Raw genomic sequence first — 24,877 nt, forward strand, 5'->3', positions numbered from 1 at the left:
TGTGAGGGAAATATTCTCTCATTGGGTTGTGCCTGGAATGTTTTAAAGAAATCAGTCTGTACCCCCTTTTGGTAAGAAGATTCTCTAAGTGTAGAGCGGTCTCTGACGTGGAAGTAGCAAACACTTCAGAGGCCCCGTGTGGTGTTTAGAACCCTGGCAAAGGTAACTGCCTATCTGTCCCACCATGAGCTGTCACACCATAAACACAGCCATGTTTAGGGCACGGCATCAGAAAGTGGCCCCATGGTGGTGCTGATTCACCCTATGCTCAAGTTTCTGGTTACTTCATTTGATTACACTTGGGTACGTTTTATGAGATGGATGCATTTGGTCCAAGTTGTTAAAGAAATGTGCATTTCAGAGTTCCTGTCGTGGCTCAGTGGTTAATGAATCCAACTAAGAACCATGAGGTTGCGGGTTTGATCCCTGCCCTTGCTCAGTGGGTTAATGATCCGGTGTTGCCGTGAGCTGTGGTGTAGGTCGCAGACGTGGCTCGGATCCCTCAATGCTGTGGCTTTGGCGTAGGCTTGGCAGCTACAGCTCCAATTAGATCCCTAGCCTGGGAAACTCCATATGCCGTGGGTGCAGCCCTAGAAAAGGCAAAAAGACAAATAAATAAATAAATGTATGTATGTATGTATGTGCATTTCCATTACCAAAGTAAGTGTCAAATCCTCGGCGAGTTGGAAGACATTCTTTCCGATACATTCCCAGATGCCATTTTCCGACCATATGGGTGGCGTAGCCTGCTTCTTTTAGAAGCTGGGGCAGGAGTTTTTCATCCAGAGGAATGCAGCTGGGCTGACAGGGCCAGATTATTTGATGCTGTAAACCTGTGTGGATCTTAAAAGAGATAAACATAAAATTATGGCGTAATGATGTTGAAACATTCTAAACAAGCAAAGTATTTGCCTAAATTTTTTGGGCATATCTGAAGACTTGAAAGTTTTATTCTATTCCTGTACTGGTTAAAGACATTTATGAAAGGCATTCTTCTCATTGAATCATATAAGGTAATAGGTATAAAAAAAGGATTTGAAAGAAATGAATAAAAGCACTCTAACAAATGTAAAAGCGTCAACAAATATTTATCAAGAAACGATGTTAGAAATCATTGTTTTCACTTCCTAACTCAAAAAAGTAGCCATAACATGAAGTGAATCTATCAAGGAAAAAGTGTTCCAATTTCTATGCACATCTCGGTGTCTGATTAGAAGGAACTTCTGTAATCTTTCTTTTTTGGGGGGGCCGCACCTGAGACATACGGAGGTTCCCAAGCTAGGGGTAGAATCAGAGCAGTAGCAGATGGCCTATACCACAGCCACAGCAACACAGGATCCAAGCTGCATCTGTGACCTACACCACAGCTCATGGCGATGCTGGACCCTTAACCCACTGAGCAAGGCCAGGGATCAAACCTGTGTCCTCATGGATACCAGTCAGATTAGTTCCAGGTGAGCCATGATGGGAAATCCTTCTGTAATCTTTCAAGATTTGATTTTTCTTTTTCTTTTTTTGGCCTGCACTCACTGCACATGGAAGTTCTCAGGCCAGGGATTAAATCTAAGCCACAGCTACAACCTATATCACAGCTGCAGCAACACCAGGTCCTTAACCTGTTGTGCCACAGCAGGAACTCTAAGAGTAGATTTTTTTAAAGGGTATGATGAAGGTATGATTTGCATTTCTTATCCCATCTTATGTAAACAATAGTTTCAAAACACAGTGACTAACTTTTCCCTGAAACGCCCCCCCCCAAAAAAAACGGCCATCTGAGCCCTAGATTGGGAACAGCTCACACAAGTATGCCCAGGGTGCAAGCAACACACGATGAGCTTGAAGAAAGTATCACGTGCTGGGTCTTGGTGTAATATTAAAATAGAATATCCAGGAGTTCCTTTTCGTGGCTCAGCAGTTAACAAACCCAACTAGGGTCCATGAGGATGTGGGTTCGATCTCTGGCCTCGCTCAGTGGGTCAAGGATCTGGCATTGCTGTGAGCCATGGTGTAGGTTGCAGATATGGCTTGGATCTGGTATTGCTCTGGTTGTGGTGTAGACCAGCAGCTACAGCTCTGATTCAATCCCTAGCCTGGGAACATCCATATGCCATGGGTGCAGCCCTAAAATAGCAATCAATAAATAAATAAAATAGAATATCCACAATTCTATAACATGGCTACTAAAATAACTCTCCTTTTTCCAACCACATATCTGTGAGGGGCTGGATGTTCTTCAAAAACTTTTACCAAAACAACATACGGTTGACCTTTCAACAACTGGAGGTTAGGGGCACTAAAAGTGCGGTTTAAGTGCAGTTTAAAATCTGAGTATAACTTTATAGTCAAGCACATCTGGCGATTCCACCATCCACAGGTCACACAGTATTGTGGTGCATATTCAGTGAATAAAACTGACGTGTGAGGTGACTCTCACAGTTCAAACCCATGTTGTTCAAGGGTCAGCTGTACTGCACAGACTGAATGCAGAAGGAGATGCAACAATCTAGCTATCCTCCATCCAGAGAAGACATGTACAAAAGTATAAAGCAATGTTAGTCTTCTCACATCATTCTCTTGTTTTAGAAAATAGACTTATGTGCCCTAATTATTTATATTCATATGTAATGGAATTATTACTGCTATTTCTCAAAGAATAAAAACTTTTTTGAGTTTCTATTTTAATTTCTGATACAGTATTTTGAAAGGTATAACCACATAAACATAAGCTCCTTGGGGGCCTTAATTTTTGAGCATGTATAGAGGTCCTAAGACCCAACAGTTTGAGAACTTATGCCACGTCTGATAGTGATCATTGTTATGAAGAAAATAGAAAGGGAGAGAGTGACAGAGGTGATTCTTTAGAGAAGGTGGCAAAAGAAAGCTTCTTTGAGGGTTGGGGGAGGGAAGGATTGGAGTTCGGGATTAGCAGGTGCAAACGAGTATATATAGGATGGATAAGCAACACGGTCCTACTGTCTAGCACAGGGAACTGTATTCCAGATCCTGTGATAAACCCTAGTGGAAAAGAACATACAAAAGAATGTGTCTGTGTAAAACTGAGTCACTCTGATGTACAGCTGAAATTAATACAACATTGTAAATCAACTATACTTCAAAAAAAAAAAAAAAAAAACCTTCGTTGAGGAGGAGATACTTGAGCAGAAATCTGAGTAAAGGAAGACAGTAAGGAGTTCCCGCTGTGACACAGTGGGTTAAAGAATCCGGCTGCAGTGGCTTGGGTTGCTGTAGAGGCTCAGATTCGATCCCTGGCTGGGCACAGTTAAAGGGTCCCGCGTTGCCACAGCTGCAGTTCAGATTCAATCCCTGGCCAGGGAACTTCCATATGCCGTGGGTGTGGCCATGGGAGTAAAAAAAAAGAAAGAAAAAACAAGAGAATAAGAGATAGGCAGGCAAAAATCTCAGGCAGAGCAAACTAGGCATAAGGAATAAAAAGTGCAAAGGCCCTGAACTTGCTAAGAAGGTCTGAAGGCTGATGGAAATGAGTGTGACCGTTGTCTCAGCTCTGGTGCTAATGAATGCCACTGCACGCACTGCTGGAGCACAAGGTGGCAGGGGCGGGGCCTCCAGGGGCTTCCCTCCTTGTCTTCCCAGCCCTTTCCCTAAAAAGCCACTCCCCAGCCACACCTTGTCCTTGCTTAGCCACGGAGGTGTTCTTTGTGCAAAGTGCAGTTGGGGTCTCACATCTAACTCGACACCGATGCCAGGTTTCCTTAGCCCTCTCTGAGCGCCCCTGGTTTCCCTAGAATAAATGGGGCTCTGTGGACACCAAAGGTTGCCAGGACCCAATCTCCACCCAGTCATGACTCTCCGGCAGCCAGGTAGGTACTCGAGCAATTATTAATACATGGTTTAAAAAAAATGTGTTTGCAAATGGCTTACTTGCTTTTAGAATTTAAAGCAGAAAAGCATGATGCTCAGGGAATTAAATCCCAGCCCAGCTCTCACGAGCACGCACTAAACACTCGACAATGTCACGGTAACAACTGTAAGTGCTGTCATCAGTAACACACCATGCCCTTCACCTACATCGCCATAGACTGTCTTCAGGAGACGGGGTAGCACCTAAACCTGGGCCTGGCCCCTGGAGTGTGAGGTGCTGCATATGAACAGCAAATAAAATATGCTGGTACCAACCTACAGTTCCGCCAGTGCTAGTAAATACGGATGTATCCCTGATTTTCTCAGATGCAAACACAGACGACGCAGACTGGACAGATTTTTGTCTTACCTTGTTTTCGACTCATGGCAATAAACAGATACAAAGTGAACACCAAAGCAAAAACAAAACAACTTTCAAAGTCGCAATCTTTTTGAAAAATACATAAACTGCTTACTATTAAATAACTGTCTCCCAAATGTTCACATTATCTTGAATTTCATTTGTGTGTGTGTGTCTTTGCAGAGCCAACCCTGATTTGTACCTGCTGTTGTTTGATGCCATGGTATCTTTCCATATCCTCCCAAGAGAAGCACGCGGAATACCTTCAATGTTAAAGTGGGTTTATTTTGAAGGTCCTGATATGTGGTAAAGGTTTCATGGGCATATACATATCAAAACTTATCAAACTGTATGCTTGAAATATGTGCAGTTTATTGCATGCCAATTATACATCAAAAAAAAAAAAAGCTGTTTAACAATAAAAGTGTGGAGTTTCCCTTGTTGCTTGGCAGTTAAAAACCTGACCAGTATCCATGAGGATGTGGGTTCGATCCCTGGCCTCGCTAAGTAGCTGAAGGATCTGGCGTTGCCATGAACTGCGGTGTAGGTCACAGATGCGGCTCAGATCCCTTGTTTCTATGGTACAGGCCGGCAGCTGCAGCTCCATTTTAACCCCTAGCCTGAGATCTTCCATACATGGCTGTGAGGCCACAAAAAAGCAAAAATGAAATGAAATGAAATACAAAACAATACAATAAATTAAAAGTGAGTTTAAGTTTTCTATTGAGATTTGTATGCCTTGCCTAGAAATAACCTACACTGGGATAAGCGCCCAATGCCCTTCATTTGCCTTCCAAATTCTGTGTCTTCTCTCCTATCTCCACCTTGGGAAGCTGGCCTACAGGGACCAAATCAAAGGGCTCCCAGGCCTTCTGGTTCTGATTGGGTTCAGCCAATCAGGAGCCTGAACAGGGGACTGGAGGGAGGGAAGAGGTGAGTGGCCCTGGGCTGCCAGGCTCTCTCAACCCCACAGGGCATCCTGGAGGCAGCCTCCTCTGCAATACTCTCTGTTTCTAGGTTCTGGTCACTGCCCTTTCCTTCCCTCCCTTCTGGTCCAGGGGTGGTAATGGGGCCAGTGGCTTATACACTATCCCTTGTGTTTTCCCCACACACTCACATCTTTTTAAATAGCCCCTTTGGGAACAAATCCTCCCTAAATTAACCTAATTTGAATGTGCCATCTTTCTCCAGCTGCGGTCCTGAATAATAAGGATGTCACAATATCCAGTCTGGGAAAGGGGAACCTTGCTCTCTCAATCAACACTGTCACACACACACACACACACACACACACACACACACACACACACACACAAACATGCACGCACGCATGCACGCACATCCCTCAAATAGAAGGATTCTGTCCTTAGTTAATATTAGAAGCTTACTCAATAGAAAATTGATCCTGGGTTCAAAAACCTCGTAACATACACGAACTGACAATAGCACAGGATAAGGAAAGATAGTATTTTATGGCGCTCAAAAGACCCAGTGGAGATAAGCGTTCTGTGCAAATTTCTCACAATGGAAAGCTCACCCATCACATGCAGAGGATGAACTCTGAATATTCTAAAGCACTGCCAAATGACGCTGTGTGATTTGCTCTGCCGAGGCCATGGGCACCATGCCAGGTGGTCAGCTGAAGCCTGCCTCTATTATCTCCAATCATATGGAGCAGGGAACATGCTTTTCAGTTCCTGAGAATTTATTTGACAGAGCATTTTTATGGCATAACTCAGGGAGCGGAAGCCAAAGTTTGGATGAGAGCCAAAAACTTGTTTTTGGTCTGGATAACGACCAAAAACTTGTTTTTGGTCTGTCCAAACACTATTTGAAGTGAGGAAGCCGTAGTGTGTATTGAAGCAGTAAACAGATGAATGCTAAGCTGGTTCCAACCCAGCACTTGAGATGAGCACATAACTGCAGAGCCACACCATGTTTCACAAGGCAGGATGATAACAATACACCAAGAAACATCAAAAGAAGAAAATAAGCATCCCCTGTCTTGGCTATTGTATAGAGTGCTGCAATAAACATTGTAGTACATGTATCTTTTCAAGCCATGGTTTTTTGGAGAGATGCCCAGGAGTGGGATTGCTAGACCAAATGGTAATTCTATTTTCAGTTAAATGTCCATCGACAGAGGCGTGGATAAAGAAGATGTGGTACCTATACATGATGGAATATTACTCAGTCATTAAAAGGAAAGAATAACAGCATTTGCAGCAACATGGATGGACCTAGAAATTATCATGCTAACAGAAGTCAGTCAGATGGTGAGACACCAACATCAAATGCTATCACTTACATGTGGAATCTTTCAGGAGAGATTCTGAAAAACTTATGGTTTCTAAACCAGACAGGTTGGGGGGCAAGGGGATGCGCTGGGGGTTGGGGTGGACATGCTACAAAACTGGGTTGTGATGACCACTGTACAATTATAAATGTAATAAAATTCACTAAGTAATACAAAAAATAAGCATCCCCTTGGAAACAAAACAGCATCTAAAACAATGTGCTTCTAACTCCCACCTTCAATGTTGGGAGAGTAGATGTGAACGAAGAGGGTCCCATAAATAATATATGAAAGTCCAAAGGGGTTACTCTCTCTTCCACGTGTAGCTGTCTCTTCTTCATTAAACCAAATCCTCCAAAAACAGCTTCTCCTAAGGTTTTACTTGACTGTCAAGAGCTCCCCCCACAAAGGCAAAAGGGTCTGCAAATTCAGTAAAAGACCCAGCATGTCTCTGGGTTCTTTCCACGAGATACCTGATGAGAAGTTCCAGCTTACATGTTTTGTTGCATGTAAAAATGTATGAGAACCTGTGAGTTATCCTGTACCCTGTAGATGTAGAATATACTATCGAGGTAGTATCATAAGCTTATAAGACAAAACAAACAAAAACAAAAACAAACAAAAAAAACACTTTCCCAGATGGTGACCAGAAGACCACAGCTCCCACATCAGAACCTCTTACAATCTCCCATTAAGAAGTCCAGGCAGCCTACTGATTAATGATCTATTTGGAAGCTCAGAGCACTATATATGAGCTACGTCTATAACAAACTCTCCCAGGAGCCAGGTGACCCACTGCTACATACATGGCAACAGATGCTATTTCTCTCCAAACCTCAATAGTGTTGAGACAATATCCAGGTGAACAGAGGAAGAGTCTGTCCTGTCAATCTCACCTGGGCAAGACGAACTCATTGCAATTGCATATTTGTACAACCCCCCCTGCTACTGTACTGGAAAATTCAGAAAAATGGGCAGCTCTTCTTCTCCACTTTACTGACCAGAGCGCCTAGAGCAAAGCTTTGTGACCAGAACACAATCACAGAACATGCTGGTGGCCAGCCAGGAGTTCAGAATTGCCAGCCTGGGTCTGGGCCAGAATACTATAGGTTTTAGCCATGGTCAAGTACCACTCACGCCACCTTAGGGTTTATTCCTGGAGATGCCCCACAGAACAAATGGATAGTGGAGAATCTGCTGCCTCCCCCCTAAGCCTTCTAAAAAGCAGTCAGCTGCCCACACTGCTGAAGCCAAGAGCTACACAACACACATTATGTGTGTTAGGGGCCTGGCTTTGCCATCTGGCCTGGTCCTTCTGAACTCAGGCTGCAGAACTGGCTGGTGTTGCTGACAGTTATAAGGGTCCATTTATTTTGGTGTTGATTAGCAAAGAACATAAATCTCTGACTAAACCACAAAGGGATGTTGTTTGTAAAAAGAATAAACAAGGCAAAAACTGTTTCAGTGCTTTCCTCTGTTTAAACTATAAATCCATCCGAAAGTCCAAAATGAAAAGGAAGGAAAAGATGGGTGAAAAAGAATTATCAGAAAAGTGATAGGATTAAGGAAACAAAACATTTACCAGACAGTAACAGCATATGCTAAAATGATTCTTGAAATAACAAACCTCAAACATCAATCAAGCAATCAACCCAAAAAATCCCATAAGTCAGTGGGTCATATTTCACTCAACTCCAAACTCATGAACTTATCTTCCCTTTTCCAATTACTTGGGAAATAAAAAGGGAAAAAAGAGAATTAAATGTATATAAACACACACACATATCCTTAACACTTGCAGAATAAGGCCTTTGCTGCTCCTTCCCTTTTGGGAAAATAATTCTGGGCTCTGACTAGGCTTAGGAAGGGCACCTGGCTTCAGCAAAAACAAAAGCCCATCAGAGCAAGTTATCCCCATGGTGCCTGTGCTGGAGCCCTGCCTGATGTGTTTCAGCAGGTGCCATCTTGCTTGTCATTCTAGAGCTGATGCATCCTTTACTCATCCTTTAACAGAGCACAGGAACAAAGACTAGCAAGTGCTTTCTGTTGGACTTCAAGGTCCCCTCGAGGAGATAGAACTCAAAGCCTGTGCCCAAGACAAGAACTACCAGACCCTTATCATCACCCCACCTGTCTTACTGCAATGCCCCCTCCCCTACCTCGAGCAACTGTCCTACTCCTTCCTACCTCTACTAAGAAAGGTATGTGGCCCACTCCTCACCACACCCCCAACCAACCAGCAAGTGTATCCTAAGACCCCTCTTTCCCCAACTAATCAGCAGGTCAGCAGGTGTATCCTGAGACCTCTCCTCTCTCTGGGCTATAAAAACAGACCCAGGATCTGCTCTCCCTGATTATCAGGAAGTCTTCCTGCTGTGCCAGCAGCATCTCTCATCCTTTCTTTATCCCTTCCTTCCTCTCTTTCTTTCCCTCTCTCTCTTTCTTTCCTTTTTAGGGCTGCACCCGCGGCATATGTATACTCTTCTTTCTCTTCGGTGTTGGCTCTCTCTGATTATCAGGAGGTCAATCCATTGCATCAACAGCTTCTCTTGCCTCAATAAACCTGTCTCTTTTCACCCTGCTATGTTGGAAAATTCTTCTTTCTGACCTGCGTTTACAGACCACAACATTTTCTCTTTGGAGGCACTAAGGCCTCTGGATTACAGTACCTCTTATGCTCACTCCTTTTGTGATGCCTTTGCCAGTGTATGTCACTCCCGATGTGTGTGACTCCATCTTTCCCCAAGACTCTGCCCCTTTCTTCCAGCTCTTCACTCCTCTTTGTCCTATTTCTAATCTGACAGTCCTGAGAGAGGCGCTAGGGACAAGAGTCACCAAGAAGCAAGCACTTGGAGGGCTGATAAAGAATGGAAAGGAAGGACATAGGGCAAGGAGGAAGAGCAGCAGGGAGGTGAGGGCAAGCCCAGACAGAACTGCTTCCTCTTTCCAGGCCACAGTGTGTGCTGCCCTGTACTGCCTGCAGTCATATCGCTTCCTTGCTCACATTCTTGAAACAAAAGTCAAAAATTACCCATGATGCTTCCGCACCGCCTCGTTCTTAGATTTCCTGGCCAAGGTTCTGCTTCAGGGGTGAGTGAAAAGCCATGAAAGTGTCTTGTCCGTTTATCAATGTGATTAAGAGCAATGTGGCATGGGTCCCTTAAGAATGAAACCTTGGCGTCATCTTTCATTGCTTCTATTCTCTGCCAAGGTTTATGGAGTTCTGGTGGACTGGCCCCCTCAGTTCCCAAGGTAAGAATGTTCCCAGGTGAGGACAAAAGTTACTTTACTCTTTTTTTTTTCCTAGAGAGAAGTATTTCCATAAGGAGGCCTACCAGTTGCATTACCCTTTCATCTTTTTAACTTCTTAAAAAGGAAGTGGGGGTACTAGAAATGACCCATCAACCGTAAGCAGTTAAGACAGAGAGCACTTTCAGAAACGCACAGGTGTTAAAGTGCTTAGCACTGTTCATTCATTCAGTTGCTCAACTCTTGGTGTTTCTCTGGACCAGAGAGACAAGCAAGGCAATCTAGTGGAGAAGTCCAACCTAACAACAGACAATTACACTTAAGATGTGAACTAGGAGTGCAGAGGTGTAATGAATATTTTGTGCTGAATAAAGTCCATTTGTAAGAACATGAAAATTCAATATTTTCAAGTCTTCTATTTGAGCTAAAAGTGGTATGAAAATTCTATGAGAAAAACTGAAGGATTTTTATTTATTTTCCCACTTTTATAAACATTTTTAGGAGTTCCCATCCTGGCTCAGAAGTTAATGAACCTGACGAGTATCCATGAGCATGCAGGTTGGATCCCTGGTCTGGCTCAGTGGGTTAAGGATCCAGTGTTGCCATGAGCTGTGCTATAGGTGGCAGACATAGCTCGGATCTCACATTGCTGTGGCTGTGGTGTAGGTTGGCAGCTACAGTTCCGATTCAACCCCTAGCCTGGGAACTTCTACATGCCACAGATGCGGCCCTAAAAAGCAAAAAATAAATAAATAAACATTTTTTATTATATCTACTTTTTAGTGACTTTTTTTGGTCTTTTTTTTAGGGCCACACCCACGGCATATGGAGGTTCCCAAGCTAGGGGTAAAATCAGGGCTGTAGCTGCTGGCCTAGGCCACAGCCACAGCAACGCCAGATCCAAGCAGAGTCTGCAATCTACACCATAGCTCAGGGCAATGCTGGATCCTTAACCCACTACATGAAGCCAGGGATCGAATCTATGTCCTCATGGATACTAGTCAGATTGTTTCCACTGAGCCAGGACAGCAACTCCTAAAATATTTTTAATAAATAACCTTGTATAAACTTAAGGTACATTAATTTGATACCTTTATACATTGTGCTATGATTGCCATTGTAGGGATAATTAGCACCTCTATCATATTATGTAATCATCCTTTCTTTTTACGGGTGGGAATCATTAAGTTTCAGTCCTCTAGTAAATTTGATGGCTATAATACAATATTATTATCTATATTCACTATACTGTGCATTAGATCTCTAGGTCTTATTTACTAATTACTCCAAGTTTGTATCCTTAAACATGAACGGTCCTACCCCCCTCCAAGGATTTTTAAATTAATATTTTTATTCTTGAGATTTTAAACAAGGGGAAGATGAATATAAAATCAATTCCATTATATGTATAACATGCCTTTAAAGGATACTAAGATATTAATAAACAGGGGCTCCCTATGGAAGGAAGGGCTTGAGGAGAGGATGTGATATTTTGATATGTATCCCTCTTACAATCTTTTATATTTGAAACTTTTGAATGTATTTCCTAAAGACAATTTTTAAAGGAGGGGTGGGAGGAATATATAAAATTTAATTCTAACTCACGGGAATACAAAGAAGGGCACAGGGCCCTTTATTGTGATTTCACTGTGAGAGTACAGTAGCCTTCAATATCATTTTACTATGAAAACAGAAACAAGTAAAGTTGAATATTTTATCCTGAGCAGGCAGTATTTGGCACAGGAAGAGCTGCCTCCCTCTCTGAGCTCTCAGCATGCTTTGAATACCCTCCTTCATTTAGCTCCAGCGGCAAAGGCCTTCTCCCATCCTTAGAACAAGCCCTTTCCAGCCCCAGGACTCTTACTTCCACTGTCCCACCCAGTGGGTTGAACTCTTTCATGGATCGGGTTGCATGGCTGACTCTTCATCAAGGCCTCTGCCCATTTCACCTCCTTGGAGATACCTTCCTGAGCCACTATGACTTTACCTGCTTTATTTTCTTCCCACATTTATTGCCTTGCCAAATACTTACTCGTTTGTTTATGTGTTTATTTCACCCCTTCTTGGTCACTCCTTTCCCTCACCTCACCCTCACCAGACTTTAAGCAACAGAGTATATGCCAGGCATGAACAGTTGCTCAATAAATAAATGTTGAGTGAAAAGTATGAATAAATGCATTATACTCAATCAATGGTAACAGACCGGAAGCTTCCCCTTTAAGATCAGGAATAGGAAAGGATGTCCACTCTTGCCACTTCTATTCAACATTGAAGTAGAGGTTCTAGTCAGGGCAATTAGGCAAGAAAATGAAATAGAAGGCATTCGGATTAGAAAGAAATAAAACTAATTCTATTTGCAGAGGACAGGATCTTTTATACCAAAAATGTAAAGATCTCTCTCACACACACACTATTAAAACTGGTAAGGTGAGCAAGGTTATAGGATACAGACTAATATATAAATGTCAGTTGCATGGGTATGACGAAAAATATAACTAGCAATGAGCAGCCAAAAATTAACTTAAGAAAACAATTCCAAAACTTTTTTGTTGCTCTTATCAAGGGTATACACTTAGGAGTAGAGTGTTAGATTGTATAACAGCTCTATGTTTAACTTTTTGAGGAGCTGCCAAACTGTTTCCATAGTATCTGAACTATTTTACCTTCCCACCAGCTACTGAATGTGGGTTCTAATTTCTCCACATCCTTGGCAACACTTTATATATTCTCCATACTAAACCTTTTTCAGATATATGATTTGCAAATTTTTTTATCCTCATGTTTATCCTTATGCCAGTACCACATTGTCTTGATAACTGTAGCTTTGTAATAGGTTTCAGAATCAAAAACTTTGAAACCTCCAATTTTGCTATTTTTTCAAGATTGTTTTGGCTATTCTGAGCCACTTGTCTTTCCATAAGAATTTTAGCATAAACTTGTCTATTTCTGTAGACAAGGCTTTGGAATTTTGAAAGGGGTTCCATTTACCTATAAGTCCATTTGGGAAGTATTACCACCTTAACAATGTAGTCTTGCAATTAATGAATATGCAAAGCTTTTCTGTTTATTTAGGTCTTCTGTAATTTCCTAAACACTGTTTTGTAGTTTTCAATGTACAAGTCTTGCATTTCTTTAGTTATATTTATTTATTTATTTTTGCCTTTTTGCCTTTTCCAGAGCAGCACCCGTGGCACATGGAGGTGCCCAGGCTAGGGGTCGAATCAGAGCTGTAGCCGCTGGCCTACGCCAGAGCCACAGCAACGCGGGATCTGAGCCGCATCTGTGACCTACACCACAGCTCACCGCAACGCTGGATCATTAACCCACTGAGCAAGGGCAGGGATCAAATCCGTAACCCCATGGTTCTTAGTCGGATTCGTTAACCACTGAGCCACAATGGGAACTCCTAGTTAAATTTATTTCCAAGTTTGTACTCTTTTTGATACTATTGTAAACAGAATTGTTCTCTATAAAAACCATTGAGGATGCTCTTTATGTAACATTATGAAATTATTGCAAATGTTGTTTTTAAAAAAAACATGAGGTACAAAACAGTGTTAAAGAGCATGCTATCATTCTGATCATTTCAAAATGTATAGAAATATGGAATCACTATGACACAAACTAACAGTAGCATAGGTCACCTACACTTCAAAAAAAAAAAAAAACTCATGGAAAAAGAAACAGACTTGTGATTAGCAGAGGCAGGGGGTGAGGAAGGGGAAACTGGATCAAAGCAGTCAAAAGGTACCAACTTCTACTTATAAAATAAGTAAGTACTAGGGATGTAATGTATAACATGATAAATATAATTAATATCTGAAAATTGTTAAGAGAGTAAATACTAAAAGTTCTCATCACAAGAAAAAAAAGGTGTTTTTTTGTTTGTTTTTTTTTTGCTTTTTCTTTTGTATCTTTATGAGATGATGGATATTCACTAAACTTACTGTGGCAATCATTTCATGGTGCATGTTCATCAGGTCATTATGCTTAAACATAATGTATATGCTATACATAAGATATACATATACCTTCTACAGTGCTGTATGTCAATTATATATCAACAAAACTGAAATAAAAAAGAGCCCCCCCAAAAAAGAGTATGCTATCACTCAAATTAAAAAAAGAGACCATTTACATAAGTATTTGCTTGTATATGCATAAAATACTTTCAGAAGTATATACACAATTCATATAGCATTGTTTGCCTCCAAAGAGAGGTAACTGGATGCTTAAGGAGCATATTTGTGTTTGTGTGTGTGTGTGTGTGTGTGTGTGTGCACACGCAGGCATATTAGGAGAGATTTTCAATGTAAGCCCTTTTGTAACTTTGGAGTTTTTGAACCATGTGGGTGGATTTCCTACTCAAAATATAAATAAAATACAGACTTCCCAAAAGATTTTTTTGAAATAGTGAATGAGTGAGTCATAAGGCTGTGGGAGGAACACTGGCCCGAGCATACAGAGACCTAAAATACAAATAACTATTTATCTGCTCATCAATCTCCCTTTCCCCTCCACCCAAACTCTATGCATTTTTCACCAAAGCATGCATGTTTAAAAAGGTTCAAATGTGAGAATTCTGAACAATTAAATGTCTCAGTATAAAAGGCTGAATTCATGTTCCTTTTTAAACAAGTTCCTAGCCACAGAGCAAGCAGCTCCCGCAACTTGTAACGGGACAAGGTGCTGGAAGAGATCAATTCCTCTTTCTGCCAGTAGATGGAGAGAGTGGGCATGATGAGAGAAACTAGGTCCAGGGGACACAAGGGTCCAAGAGATTGAGACTAGAAAGAGCCTGAGAGTTCGGCCCAACTCCCATATTTTACAGATGTGAAAAATGATGTCCTTTGAGGTCAGAGTCTAAAGGCTGACATGGCAAAGACTGAAAGCTGCATCTCATAATCCTTAACTTGTCCTCTTCGCTAAGTACTTTTATAAGCTAAAAACCTACAACTCAGCATTTCTTGGGAATACAAAGTTCAATCAGTTAAAGCTTACTTATCACTTTATGCTTTGCTTTTCTAGTGTAAAGCCAGATGATTAAGAGAGGGGGCATCTCTATTAAAGCATGGTTGTTAAGTTCACTAAGGTGACGATTAAGTGATTCTTTCAAGTACCTCATTTTGAAAGTCAATAAATTTCCTCATCTTACTGTCTAAAATTATACACATGACTCATTCGGAAATAAAACCTCTAGGAAGTTCCTGTTGTGGTGCAGCGGAAACGAATTCGACTAGTAACCATGAGGACTCAGGCTGGATCCCTGGCCTTGCTCAGCAGGTTAAGGATCCAGCATCGCCATGAGCTGTGCTGTAGGTCACAGACATGGCTCAGATCTGATGTTGCTGGGGCTGTGGTGTAGGCTGCCAGCTGCAGCTCCGATTCGACCCCTAGCCTGGGAACTTCCATACGCCATGCATGCACCCTAATAAGCAAAAAAAGAAAAGAAAAGAAATAAAACCTCTATCTGTATCTCTGGGTGCACTACTAGAAAGCAAAAAAAAAAAAAAAAAAGAAAAGAAATAAGACCTCTATCCATATCTCACGTTACATTTAACACAGGCAATTCCTAAATTAAAATGTAATGGGTTGTTTTCATCAAGATGTTTAGAAATGACCTAAATGTCAAAGAAATGAGAGTTACTTGGATAAGCAATGAGATCCTTCTGTGTAGCTGGGAACTATATCTAGTCACTTAAAATGGAGCACTATAATGTAATAAAAAAGAATCTATACATGTATGTGTAACAGGGTCACCATGCTGTACAGTAGAAAATTGACAGAACACTGTAAACCAGCTATAATGAAAAAAAATAAAAATCATTATATATAGAGAGAGAGAGAGAAGAGAAAGGGAGTTAATAAATCTGAAGCAGCTCTGGCAACGATATTTTTAAAAATTCTGAGTAGGCAAGGTAGTATAATGGTTATAGAGCCACTGCCTGGTTCAAATCCTGATCCCCAAGTTACCAGCCCTGTGACCTTGGGCAAGTTTCTTAACCTCTTCCAGCCTCATTTTCCTTGTTATCAAATAGGGATGATAATAATAGAACCTATTTCATGGGGTTGCTGTAAGAGTTAAATGAGTTAATACATATAAAATGCTTAGAATGGCATCAGAATACAGTATCTGAGCCAGTGTGGCTCCTTGGCGCTCCTTTAAAATAGTGACTCCTTTAAAAACAGGATGCTTGCTAACCCATAGTAATTTTGAATGGTGAATCTTAAACTCAAACACAATAAAGCAGAGAAAAGTCCAGCAAAATGTCTGGGGACATTACTCTTTTGGAGTAAGCACCCTCTACGTGTCCTCCACTTCTGAACTTCATGCTACTCTAAATACTCGAGTACTTTTTCCCCCAAGACAGAATGTTAGTGACTGATCAGGGAGGATGTTTGGGGACAAAAGTAGTTATATGAACAAGTTTTTGAAGTGTGGTATTTGCTTTTCTGTGCAAGACTGTTGGAAGAGAGGAAGTTGGAGAAACAAATGACCCTCCCATTCTTCTGCATTTTTTTTTTCTTTTTTGTTCTTTTTAAGGCCACACTTGCAGCATATGGAAGTTCCCAGGCTAGGGGCTGAATTGGAGCTGCAGCTGCCAGATTATACCACAGCTACGGCAACTCCAGATCCCAGCTGAGTCTGTGACCTACACCACAGCTCACGGCAATGCCGGAGCCTTAACCCACTGAGGAAAGCCAGGGATCCAACCCGCATCCTCATGGATACCAGTTGGGGTTCATAACCCGCTGAACCACAACAGAATTCCTTCTTCTGCAATTTGAGTTCAGTTCTCATACTTCTGATCAAATGCAGAACCATCTGGTCAGACCTTGTCTTCCCTCCTTTCCCCTCTGTACTCAGAGGTCCTTTTACTCCTAGAAAGCATCCAAGAAGAGATTTGCGTCGGAGTAGGGATTCCTGATTCCACATAACAGCCAGTCAGAACTATGGGAAGTACTTAGGGCCAATGGTGAAGAGAACTATCCTTTAGCTCCACTGCAAACCTTGAGCTACTTCTCAGTCTGCAATAAAATTCTATCATTTCTGTTTCTAAAGGTCTTCGGATCACCGTGCAAATCCTTATTGCAAGTGAACCCGTCCTTCTCTTGATCTCAGGACAATATGAAGCTAGGCTTGATCTGAAAGGCTACAGAAACACAGATTTGGGAGAGCAAGATTCAAGCAAATCCATGTGACTTGTACAGTAATGGCCCAAAGTATAGATATATGTATATATACATGCAGGAAAGGTGCAAAACCCAGCTTTACCACTTTCTATCTGTGTGAACCTGTCAGCTAAAAATTGGCACTTGCCATCTGCCTCTACAAAAAGTAAGTCACTAGCCACTGCTAGTGACCTTCAACACACCATGAAAGGAGTTCGGGGTGGAGGTCAGCAATGAGGCACTCTGTGCTCTAGGAAAAACAGACAGAATGGGTCTTCAGGTAGTCAGATATTTTAAGCAGAAGAGTCTTTGAGCCCAATTCTTGCAGCTCCCTGTACCTAGAAAAGCACTAAAACCATTCACACAGACATCTGCTACTCTTGACTCACAGCAAATCTCTGCCAAAACATCTCCAAAAGTCTCGGCACAAGCATTGCTTTCAGTTGACAACTTTTAACATGCCACTGAATTTCTACAGATTCACTTCCTAATGTGTAAATGGGGATTAAAAACAACAGCTACCTCACAGGCTGTTTCAAGAATTAACTTCCAAAACAGCACAATGCAAATGTTCTTGATATTCTTAGTTACCTAACATATGCATGCGCTCTACACACACACTTCACGCTGTTAACTACAGAGATGTTTTTAAAGACATAGCAAAGATGCTCAGAGGCATACTGAAATCCGGTTACCTCTGAAAGGAAAGTCAACAGCTCCAGGAAATCAACCTGGATAGGTTTCATTCCAGGGCTGCTGAGAACTTCAAAAATTCCTTTAATCTTCGATCGGGCAGTCCTAACCTATGACGCTGGGTTCACAGGGAACCATAATCGCTCCCACTGTGGGCTCGCCTTCATTTCAAAGCTCCCTCCAGCGTTCCTGGCTCCCCACCTCTCACTGCCCCACTCCGGGACTCGCTCCTGCTCCATCGTCCCCTTCAGGACCACTCCACAGAGTCCATTCTGACCTTTCTGCCTACCGGCTACCGGCCCCGCAACGAGCATCGGCCAAAATCCCCTTCACCCCGACCTTTAGAAAACGGAAGACAGAAAAACCACCCAGAGAGGTGGGGCGCCTGGAGATGAGGGGGCGCCCGGACACCGGGCATGCGCAGAGGCCGCCGCGAGCCTGGGAGGAGCTGCGACATCGCTGCGTGGGCGAGAAGCCGCCTCTTTGGGACTGATATCGGGGGACCGACCCCGACTGGCCTGTCGCCGCCTGGGTCTCGGGCCCCACTTCTAGGAAGCTCGCGGGCCGGGCAGGCCCGGATCGGAGCGGAGCGGGGCGGCCGAAGGAGGAGGGCCGCGGCCGGAGGCGGGGGCGGAGCCGGGCGCGGGGCCGGCGGGCCGCCGGGGGCGCTGCGTACCTGGTAGCGGCCGGTGAGCAGCTGGCTCCGCGATGGCGTGCACAGCGGCTGCGTGTAGTAGTTGTCCAGCAGCACTCCGCCGGCCGCCAGCGCGTCCAGGTGCGGCGTGCGGATTTCCGAGCCGTGGAAGCCCACGTCGTTCCAGCCCAGGTCGTCCGCCAGCACGAAGACGAGGTGAGGCGGCCGGCCGGCCCCAATGCTGGAACCGAGAGGAGGCAGCAGCAACAGCAGCAGCCCCAGCGGGAGGACGGTGGGGAGGAGCGGCCGCCGCTGCCCGGGGCCTCGGGGCCAACTCTCAGCGCCTCGCCGGCCCATCTTGCGTCGCCCGCGTTGCCCGCGCCTGTGGCGCCGCCAGCCTCGGGCACCACTTATAGAATCAGGAACTGAGCAGCCGGGGCTGCCCCGCCCCGGCACTGAACCTCACCCCCTGCGGGCCGTGGGCAGTAGAGGCCCAGCGCCGGAGACCCGCCGCCTCTAACCCCGGCCCGGGCCCGTGTGGCGGGGGAGGAGCCAGCGAGTAGAACTCGGGCAGCCTCGCAGCTGTGCTCCAGGGTAACTCCGTTGATGCTTGATAAGGGCCAAGGTCTCATCTTTCCAGCGATGCTCGTTGCCTCTTGGCATCCTAAAAGAGGAGCGAATTTGCTCTTTTTAGTAACTCTTCACAATTTACACAGCATTTTTGACAGCCCTTATCTCTTTAAATCTCACAACTCTGACGGCTCGGAATCATAATTTTGCCCCTCCCCCCCCCTTTTTTCCGGAGTAAACAAGCTTGGAGTTGCTTGGGCGTAACCCAGACCCAGTTCTGACTCCATATCTTGAGCTATAATGTTTTAAGAGTCGTGAAAGCATCGTTTCTAGCAGAATTGTTTCTAGCAAAAGAACCCAGCCTCGTGCATGTAGAACAATGAAGAGGCAGAGATCTGAATGGCGTTTCAGATTCCTTTAAGAATAGCATAGGCCTGCGAAGCCACTTCCTCCCCACTTAGCCAAAAGGGGCCAAGTACACACTCGGACTGCACGGTGCCGTTTTGAAGGTGCAGCTTTATAGTTAGGCTGCCCTTGGAGTGCTGTGTGGCCAGGGAGTAGCTCATTAGCTTGTCCAGATACGAGCCCTTTCAGAGTTGGCTCCCCCACAATGAAGTGGTGAACCAAAGTAGACTCATTTGCCTGAAACAGTCCCTGGATGGAAAGAAACATTCCTTTAGCCACATGCTCATTGAAGCATGGGAAGTTAGCCTCATGACCAGTGTATTCCCATTGCCAGCCAAGACTCTGCCTCCTCCCTCTATCTGGAGACAGACAATAACTGTTACTGGTTGTAGGGGAAGAAATTTTGCGCTCCTTTCAGGTTATCTGCTTCTGATTCCATGGGACTCATTGTACACATTTATAGGTTGTAGATAACTGAGAGCAATGGAAACTAATTCTTGTTTATACACATGCAAATTAATTCTATCCATTGGAATGACACCCTCGCCACTACCTTGGAAAAAAGTTTTGCCTCCACTTACACATTTATTTCATATTCCTGATCTGTTCCTTGGATTGTTCTTGGAACTGGTGTTAACACTCTGTTTCTTCGTTAATGAATTAAATAAAATCTTTGATGTATATTCATTTTATATGTGTATAAGGATCATGATTTTCTCATTTTTTGAAAATTATTCTCTAACATATGGAATGTTTCCTTCTTTACATACATAGAATTTTTTTTCTCTGCATGAAGTAAATTAATTTATGTTACAGCCACTTGTCATCTGTGGTGGAATCGATGAAATTTAGCAGGAGAAAAATTGGCATTAAGTAAAAAGAAATTTGTGTGTGTGTCTTTTTAGGGCCATACTGGTGACATGAAGGTTCCCACGGCAGGGATTGAATTGGAGCTGTAGCTGCTGGCCTACTCCACAGCTATAGCAAGGCGGGATCCATGCCTTATCTGTGACCTACACCACAGCTCACGGCAATACCAGATCCTTACCCACTGAACGAGGCCAGGGATCGAACCTGCGTCTTCAGGAATACTAGTCAGGTTAACCGCTGAGCCACAATGGGAATTCCAAAAAGAGAATGTTGAAGAGCTATTTGACTCTCATTAGGTTAAGGCTTGAAAATTTCCTTTAAAAACCATGTAAAAGATCTTTAAGGACAAAATTTTCCATGGTGGCCCTTGCCTGTCCCTCTTTCCATAACTGTTCCTCCCTACCCTTCAGGATAGAAATCAGATTGCCCAAACCATGGCTGGTAATCTGCAGGAACAATTCCTCCTTTGACCAACTGCTCCAGAAACTACTGAACTTGCACTGCACCTTCCGATGTCCTGAATTTTCAAATAAAAGCTTATGCTAAAAATGCTCTGGAAATGTGCAAATGAGTTAATTAAAAAGAGTTAATTCTATTTTTCATTTATGCATTGAACATCTTTGACGTGCAGTATAGTCTAGTTATTGTAAAATCTCTCCATTAGAGTTGTTGTTTCCTAATGATTAGGCGCAGGTTATGGGTTTATACAGAAATACTGCAAATATAACGTATTCTTGATGCTTCATATTAAGAGTCAGGTGTTGTTGATTTACTTTATTATTTGATAACTTAAGGTGGCCGTTTCCCCACTGTAAAGTTATTATTTCCCCCCTGTAATTAATAATTATTTTATGGGGAGGTACTTTGAGAGTATGCATATATTCTGTTATTCCTAAAACTTTCGCTTATTAGTTTTAACCTTCCCTGAGGCTTATTGCTTCAGTCATTATTAGGATGGTTCCCAAATGGTGATTATAGTGATTTTCTATCATTCTTTAAATAGATTTATTAGTTGTCTTTCTACTACTGTAAGGAAGAACTTTGCCTTCTTCCTCATGTGTTTGTTTATATCACTATGAACTCAAAGATTCTTAATTTAATCAGTATAATAATACATATTAATCATATCAGTGCTCAAATTTCCTCTGATTTGGCCAGTGGGAGCCCCTTCAGTCTAACTCTTGTGTCCTTGTGGCATGTTCTCTTTAATATTTGAGCACTCCCTTACTTTATGGTACAACAAGATATTCTAGATTCATCTTGGATTTTTTCTTCCCCAACCCTGGAATCAGCCACTTCTCCAAGGAACCCCTGACACCTCTTAGAGGAGGGTGGCCTCTAGAAACCAAGATCTGTGCTACAGGCTACTCTTGCTACTGGGCTGTCATTGCTGGTAGGATCTCTCACCAAAGATAGAAACTAGATGTATGTATACACATATACGCATACATTAGGTATTTACATATACACACCCATATTTTATAGGTACATAATTATAGATATAAAACCATGAGTTCCTAGTGAATACCTCCAATTCTGCTTTCCCCCTTTCCATATGCACATGGGTTGTACCAATTTTCATTAGCATTAGCCATTGAAAAGTACTATACTTTTTAATTTTTGCCAATCCGATGAGAGAAATGGAATCTCCGTACAGTTTTTAATTGTTTTTGTATTTCTCTTGTAAGGTTAAACATCTTTTCATATGTTGAAGAGACATTTTTACAACATTTTTGTGAACTGTCTGTGTCATTTCCAATTGGGTTTTTGGTCTTTGCCCCTGAATTTAAGATATATATATATATATATATATATATATATATATAATTTTATTTTAATAGTTACGGGTACACCTGCAGAATATGAAAGTTCCCAGGCTAGGAGTTGAATCGGAGCTGTAGCTGAGGCCTATACCACAGCCACGGCAATACCGAACCCAAGTCATATCTTTGGCCTATGCCAGCAGCTTGCAGCAACACCGGATCCTTAACCCCCTGAGCAACACCAGGGATCGAATCTGCATTCTCACAGAGACTATGTTGTGTTCTTAACCCACTGAGCCACAATGGGAACGCCAAGAGTTCTTTATATACTAGATATGTTACCTCTTTGCAATTTATATCACAAATATTTTCTCCCAGTTTTTCAATTGTCAAATATTTTTTATGGTATTTTTCTGACATGCCAAAGTTATTTTTTTATGTAGGCAAGTTTATCAATACTCTCTTGTTGTACTACACCTGGATTTGAGTCATAGACTTTCCTTACACTAATGTGAAAGTAAAATTCACACTTTTTTTTTTTCTAGTACTTGCATGCTCTAGTTTCTACATTTAGATCCCTGACCCACTGGCATTTATTTTTGTATATGCTGTGAAATAGGGATCTAATTTTATCTTATTTCCAAATGGTTACTCAGTTATTCTACCACCACTCATAAAAAGAATAAGCCCATCATTGCCCTAGTGATATGAGATGCCACCTTTATCAGATGTGCAATTTCCATATACTCTTAAATCTATTTCTGGGTTTTCTATTCTATTCCACTGGCCTACCTGTTGACTCATGCACTCAGTACCACACTATTGCAGTGGCGGAGGGTTTGCAATATGTTTTATAGTGTCATAGAGACAATGACTCCTTAGAATTTTTAATGTTTAATATTTTCCTGACTTTTCCTGAATTTTTTATATAAACTTTAACATGTCCAAATCACAACTACTGAAATTAAAACTGTGATTTAAAAACTTCCAACAAACAAAAGTCTAGGACCAGATGGCTTCACAGAATTCTATCACACATTTAGAGGAGAGCTAACACCTCTCCTTCTGAAACTATTCCAGAAAATTGCAGAGGAGGGGACACTCCCAAACTCATTCTATGAGGCCATCATGACCCTGATACCAAAACCAGACAAAGGTAACACAAAAAAAGAAAATTGTAGGCCAATTTCACTGATTAACATTGATGCAAAAATCCTCAACAAAATACTAGCAAACCAAATTCAACAATATATCAAAAGGATTGTACATCATGATCAAGTGGGATTTATCCCAAGGATGCAAGGGTTCTTCAATATCCACAAATCCATCAGTGTGATACACCACATTAAAAAACTGAAGAATAAAAACCATATGGTCCTCTCCATAGATGCAGACAAAGCCTCTGACAAAATCCAACACCCATTTCTGACAAAAACCCTTCGGAAAGTGGGCTTAGTGGCAACCTACTCCAACATAAAAAAGGCCATATATGACAGACCCACAGCTAACATCATTCTCAATGGTGAAAAGCTAAAAGAATTCCTCCTGAGATCAGGAACAAGACAATGGTGTCCATTTTTGCCACTACTCTCCAACACAGTTTTGGAAGTCCCAGCCACAGCAATCAGAGAAGTAAAAGAGATAAAAGGAATCCACATTGGAAAGGAAGAAGTAAAACCATCACTATTTACAGATGACATGGTTCTATAACTAGAGAATCCTAAAGACTCTACCAGAAAACTGTTAGAGCTCATCAATGATCTTGGCAAAGTCACAGGATACAAAATTAATACACAGAAATAGATCGCATTTCTATATACTAACAATGGAATATCAGAAACAAAAATTATGGAAACAATCCCATTTACCATCACATCAAAAAGAATAAAATACTTAGGAATAAGGCTACCTAAAGAGACATAAGATCCGTACTCTGAAAACTATAAGATGCTGATGAAAGAAATCAAAGATGACATAAACAGATGGAAAGACATACCATGCTCTTGAACTGGAAGAGTCAATATTATCAAAATGAATATACTACTCAAGGCACTCTACAGATTCAATGCAATCCCTATCAAATTACCAAGAACATTTTTCACAGAACTAGAACAATGGGGTTGGGGGGATAAGCTGTAGCAGCCCAGAGGCACACTTGGGGAGCCTTGTGGAAGGCGGAAGCCTGGCTAAGCAGACCCCAAGAAGTGACCTCACTTCCCTGGCAATAGAGCCCCCAACAGAACTTGGAACGTGGATAGCCAGGCACCCACTTCTCTAGGAGAGGACAGAGGAAGGATCAACTTGCTCTGCTGCATCCCATTCTCCCAAGGCCGAGGCCACAGGAGAGGGTGCAGCAGAGATGATGTCTGTGAAACCAGCAGAAAATGGATCAGAACTCAGGGCAGATGCCTATGGGCCTTTTCCTGCAGGGACCCAGAGGTAACACAGGGAGAGGGAGCTCCAGCCCAGCACAGGGACCTCTCTGATCCCACACAGTAGCCCTGTGTCCCCTCTCTGGATGATTGTATACAGAGGGGGTTGTGAGGGGTGGGTCTGCCTCAAGCAAGAGCAGGCTGATGTGGGGGTGGATGCCTGCTGGGCTGGTCATGTCCACACTCCAGGACAAAGTTCGCTGGGGAGAAGGGGGCACGTTGATAGTCAGGGCTGAGCCCCATGTGTGAGCTGTACCCTCAGCCCTCCAGGGGGGGTCTCATTCCTCCCAGGGGGGCAGTACCTGAGCAGACAAGGCCTCACCTGATCTGAGAGCAGAAGGTCAAGGGGGCAGAAGAAGTAACGAGAAGATAATGGCCCTGCAGGGCTCTGATATTTTAGGGCCCAGCCCTTTGCCACTCACTGTCATTGCAAAACCCCTGCCTGTGACCCACCAGGAGCTGGGCAAGGAAGGCAGAAGACCTCCAGATGAAACTCCAAACAGGCCGTTCCCTGGGATCCTCTGCCGGGCTCATGGGGAGCTCAGCACATCC

General features: G+C 42.8%; 1 protein-coding gene and 1 long non-coding RNA gene across 3 annotated transcripts in view; one reads left to right on the forward strand and one right to left on the reverse strand.

The window, feature by feature from the left end:
• ARSB (arylsulfatase B) overlaps positions 1-19,947 on the reverse strand; it is a 164,616-nt gene extending 144,669 nt beyond the window's left edge. For both annotated transcript variants that reach the window (XM_021084478.1, XM_021084479.1), the window contains exons 1-2: positions 18,328-19,947; positions 657-843 (exon numbers count right to left, since the gene is read on the reverse strand). In XM_021084478.1, coding sequence (XP_020940137.1) covers positions 657-843; positions 18,328-18,642 — 502 coding nt within the window. In that variant the 5' untranslated portion in view covers positions 18,643-19,947. The remainder of the gene's footprint in view (positions 1-656; positions 844-18,327) is intronic.
• Positions 16,861-20,742, forward strand: LOC110259405. The gene is made up of 2 exons (XR_002341753.1): positions 16,861-18,501; positions 20,166-20,742. It is a non-coding gene; the product is annotated as an uncharacterized LOC110259405 (long non-coding RNA).

This window comes from Sus scrofa, chromosome 2 (assembly GCF_000003025.6).
Source record: "Sus scrofa isolate TJ Tabasco breed Duroc chromosome 2, Sscrofa11.1, whole genome shotgun sequence".
Taxonomy (NCBI): domain Eukaryota; kingdom Metazoa; phylum Chordata; class Mammalia; order Artiodactyla; family Suidae; genus Sus; species Sus scrofa.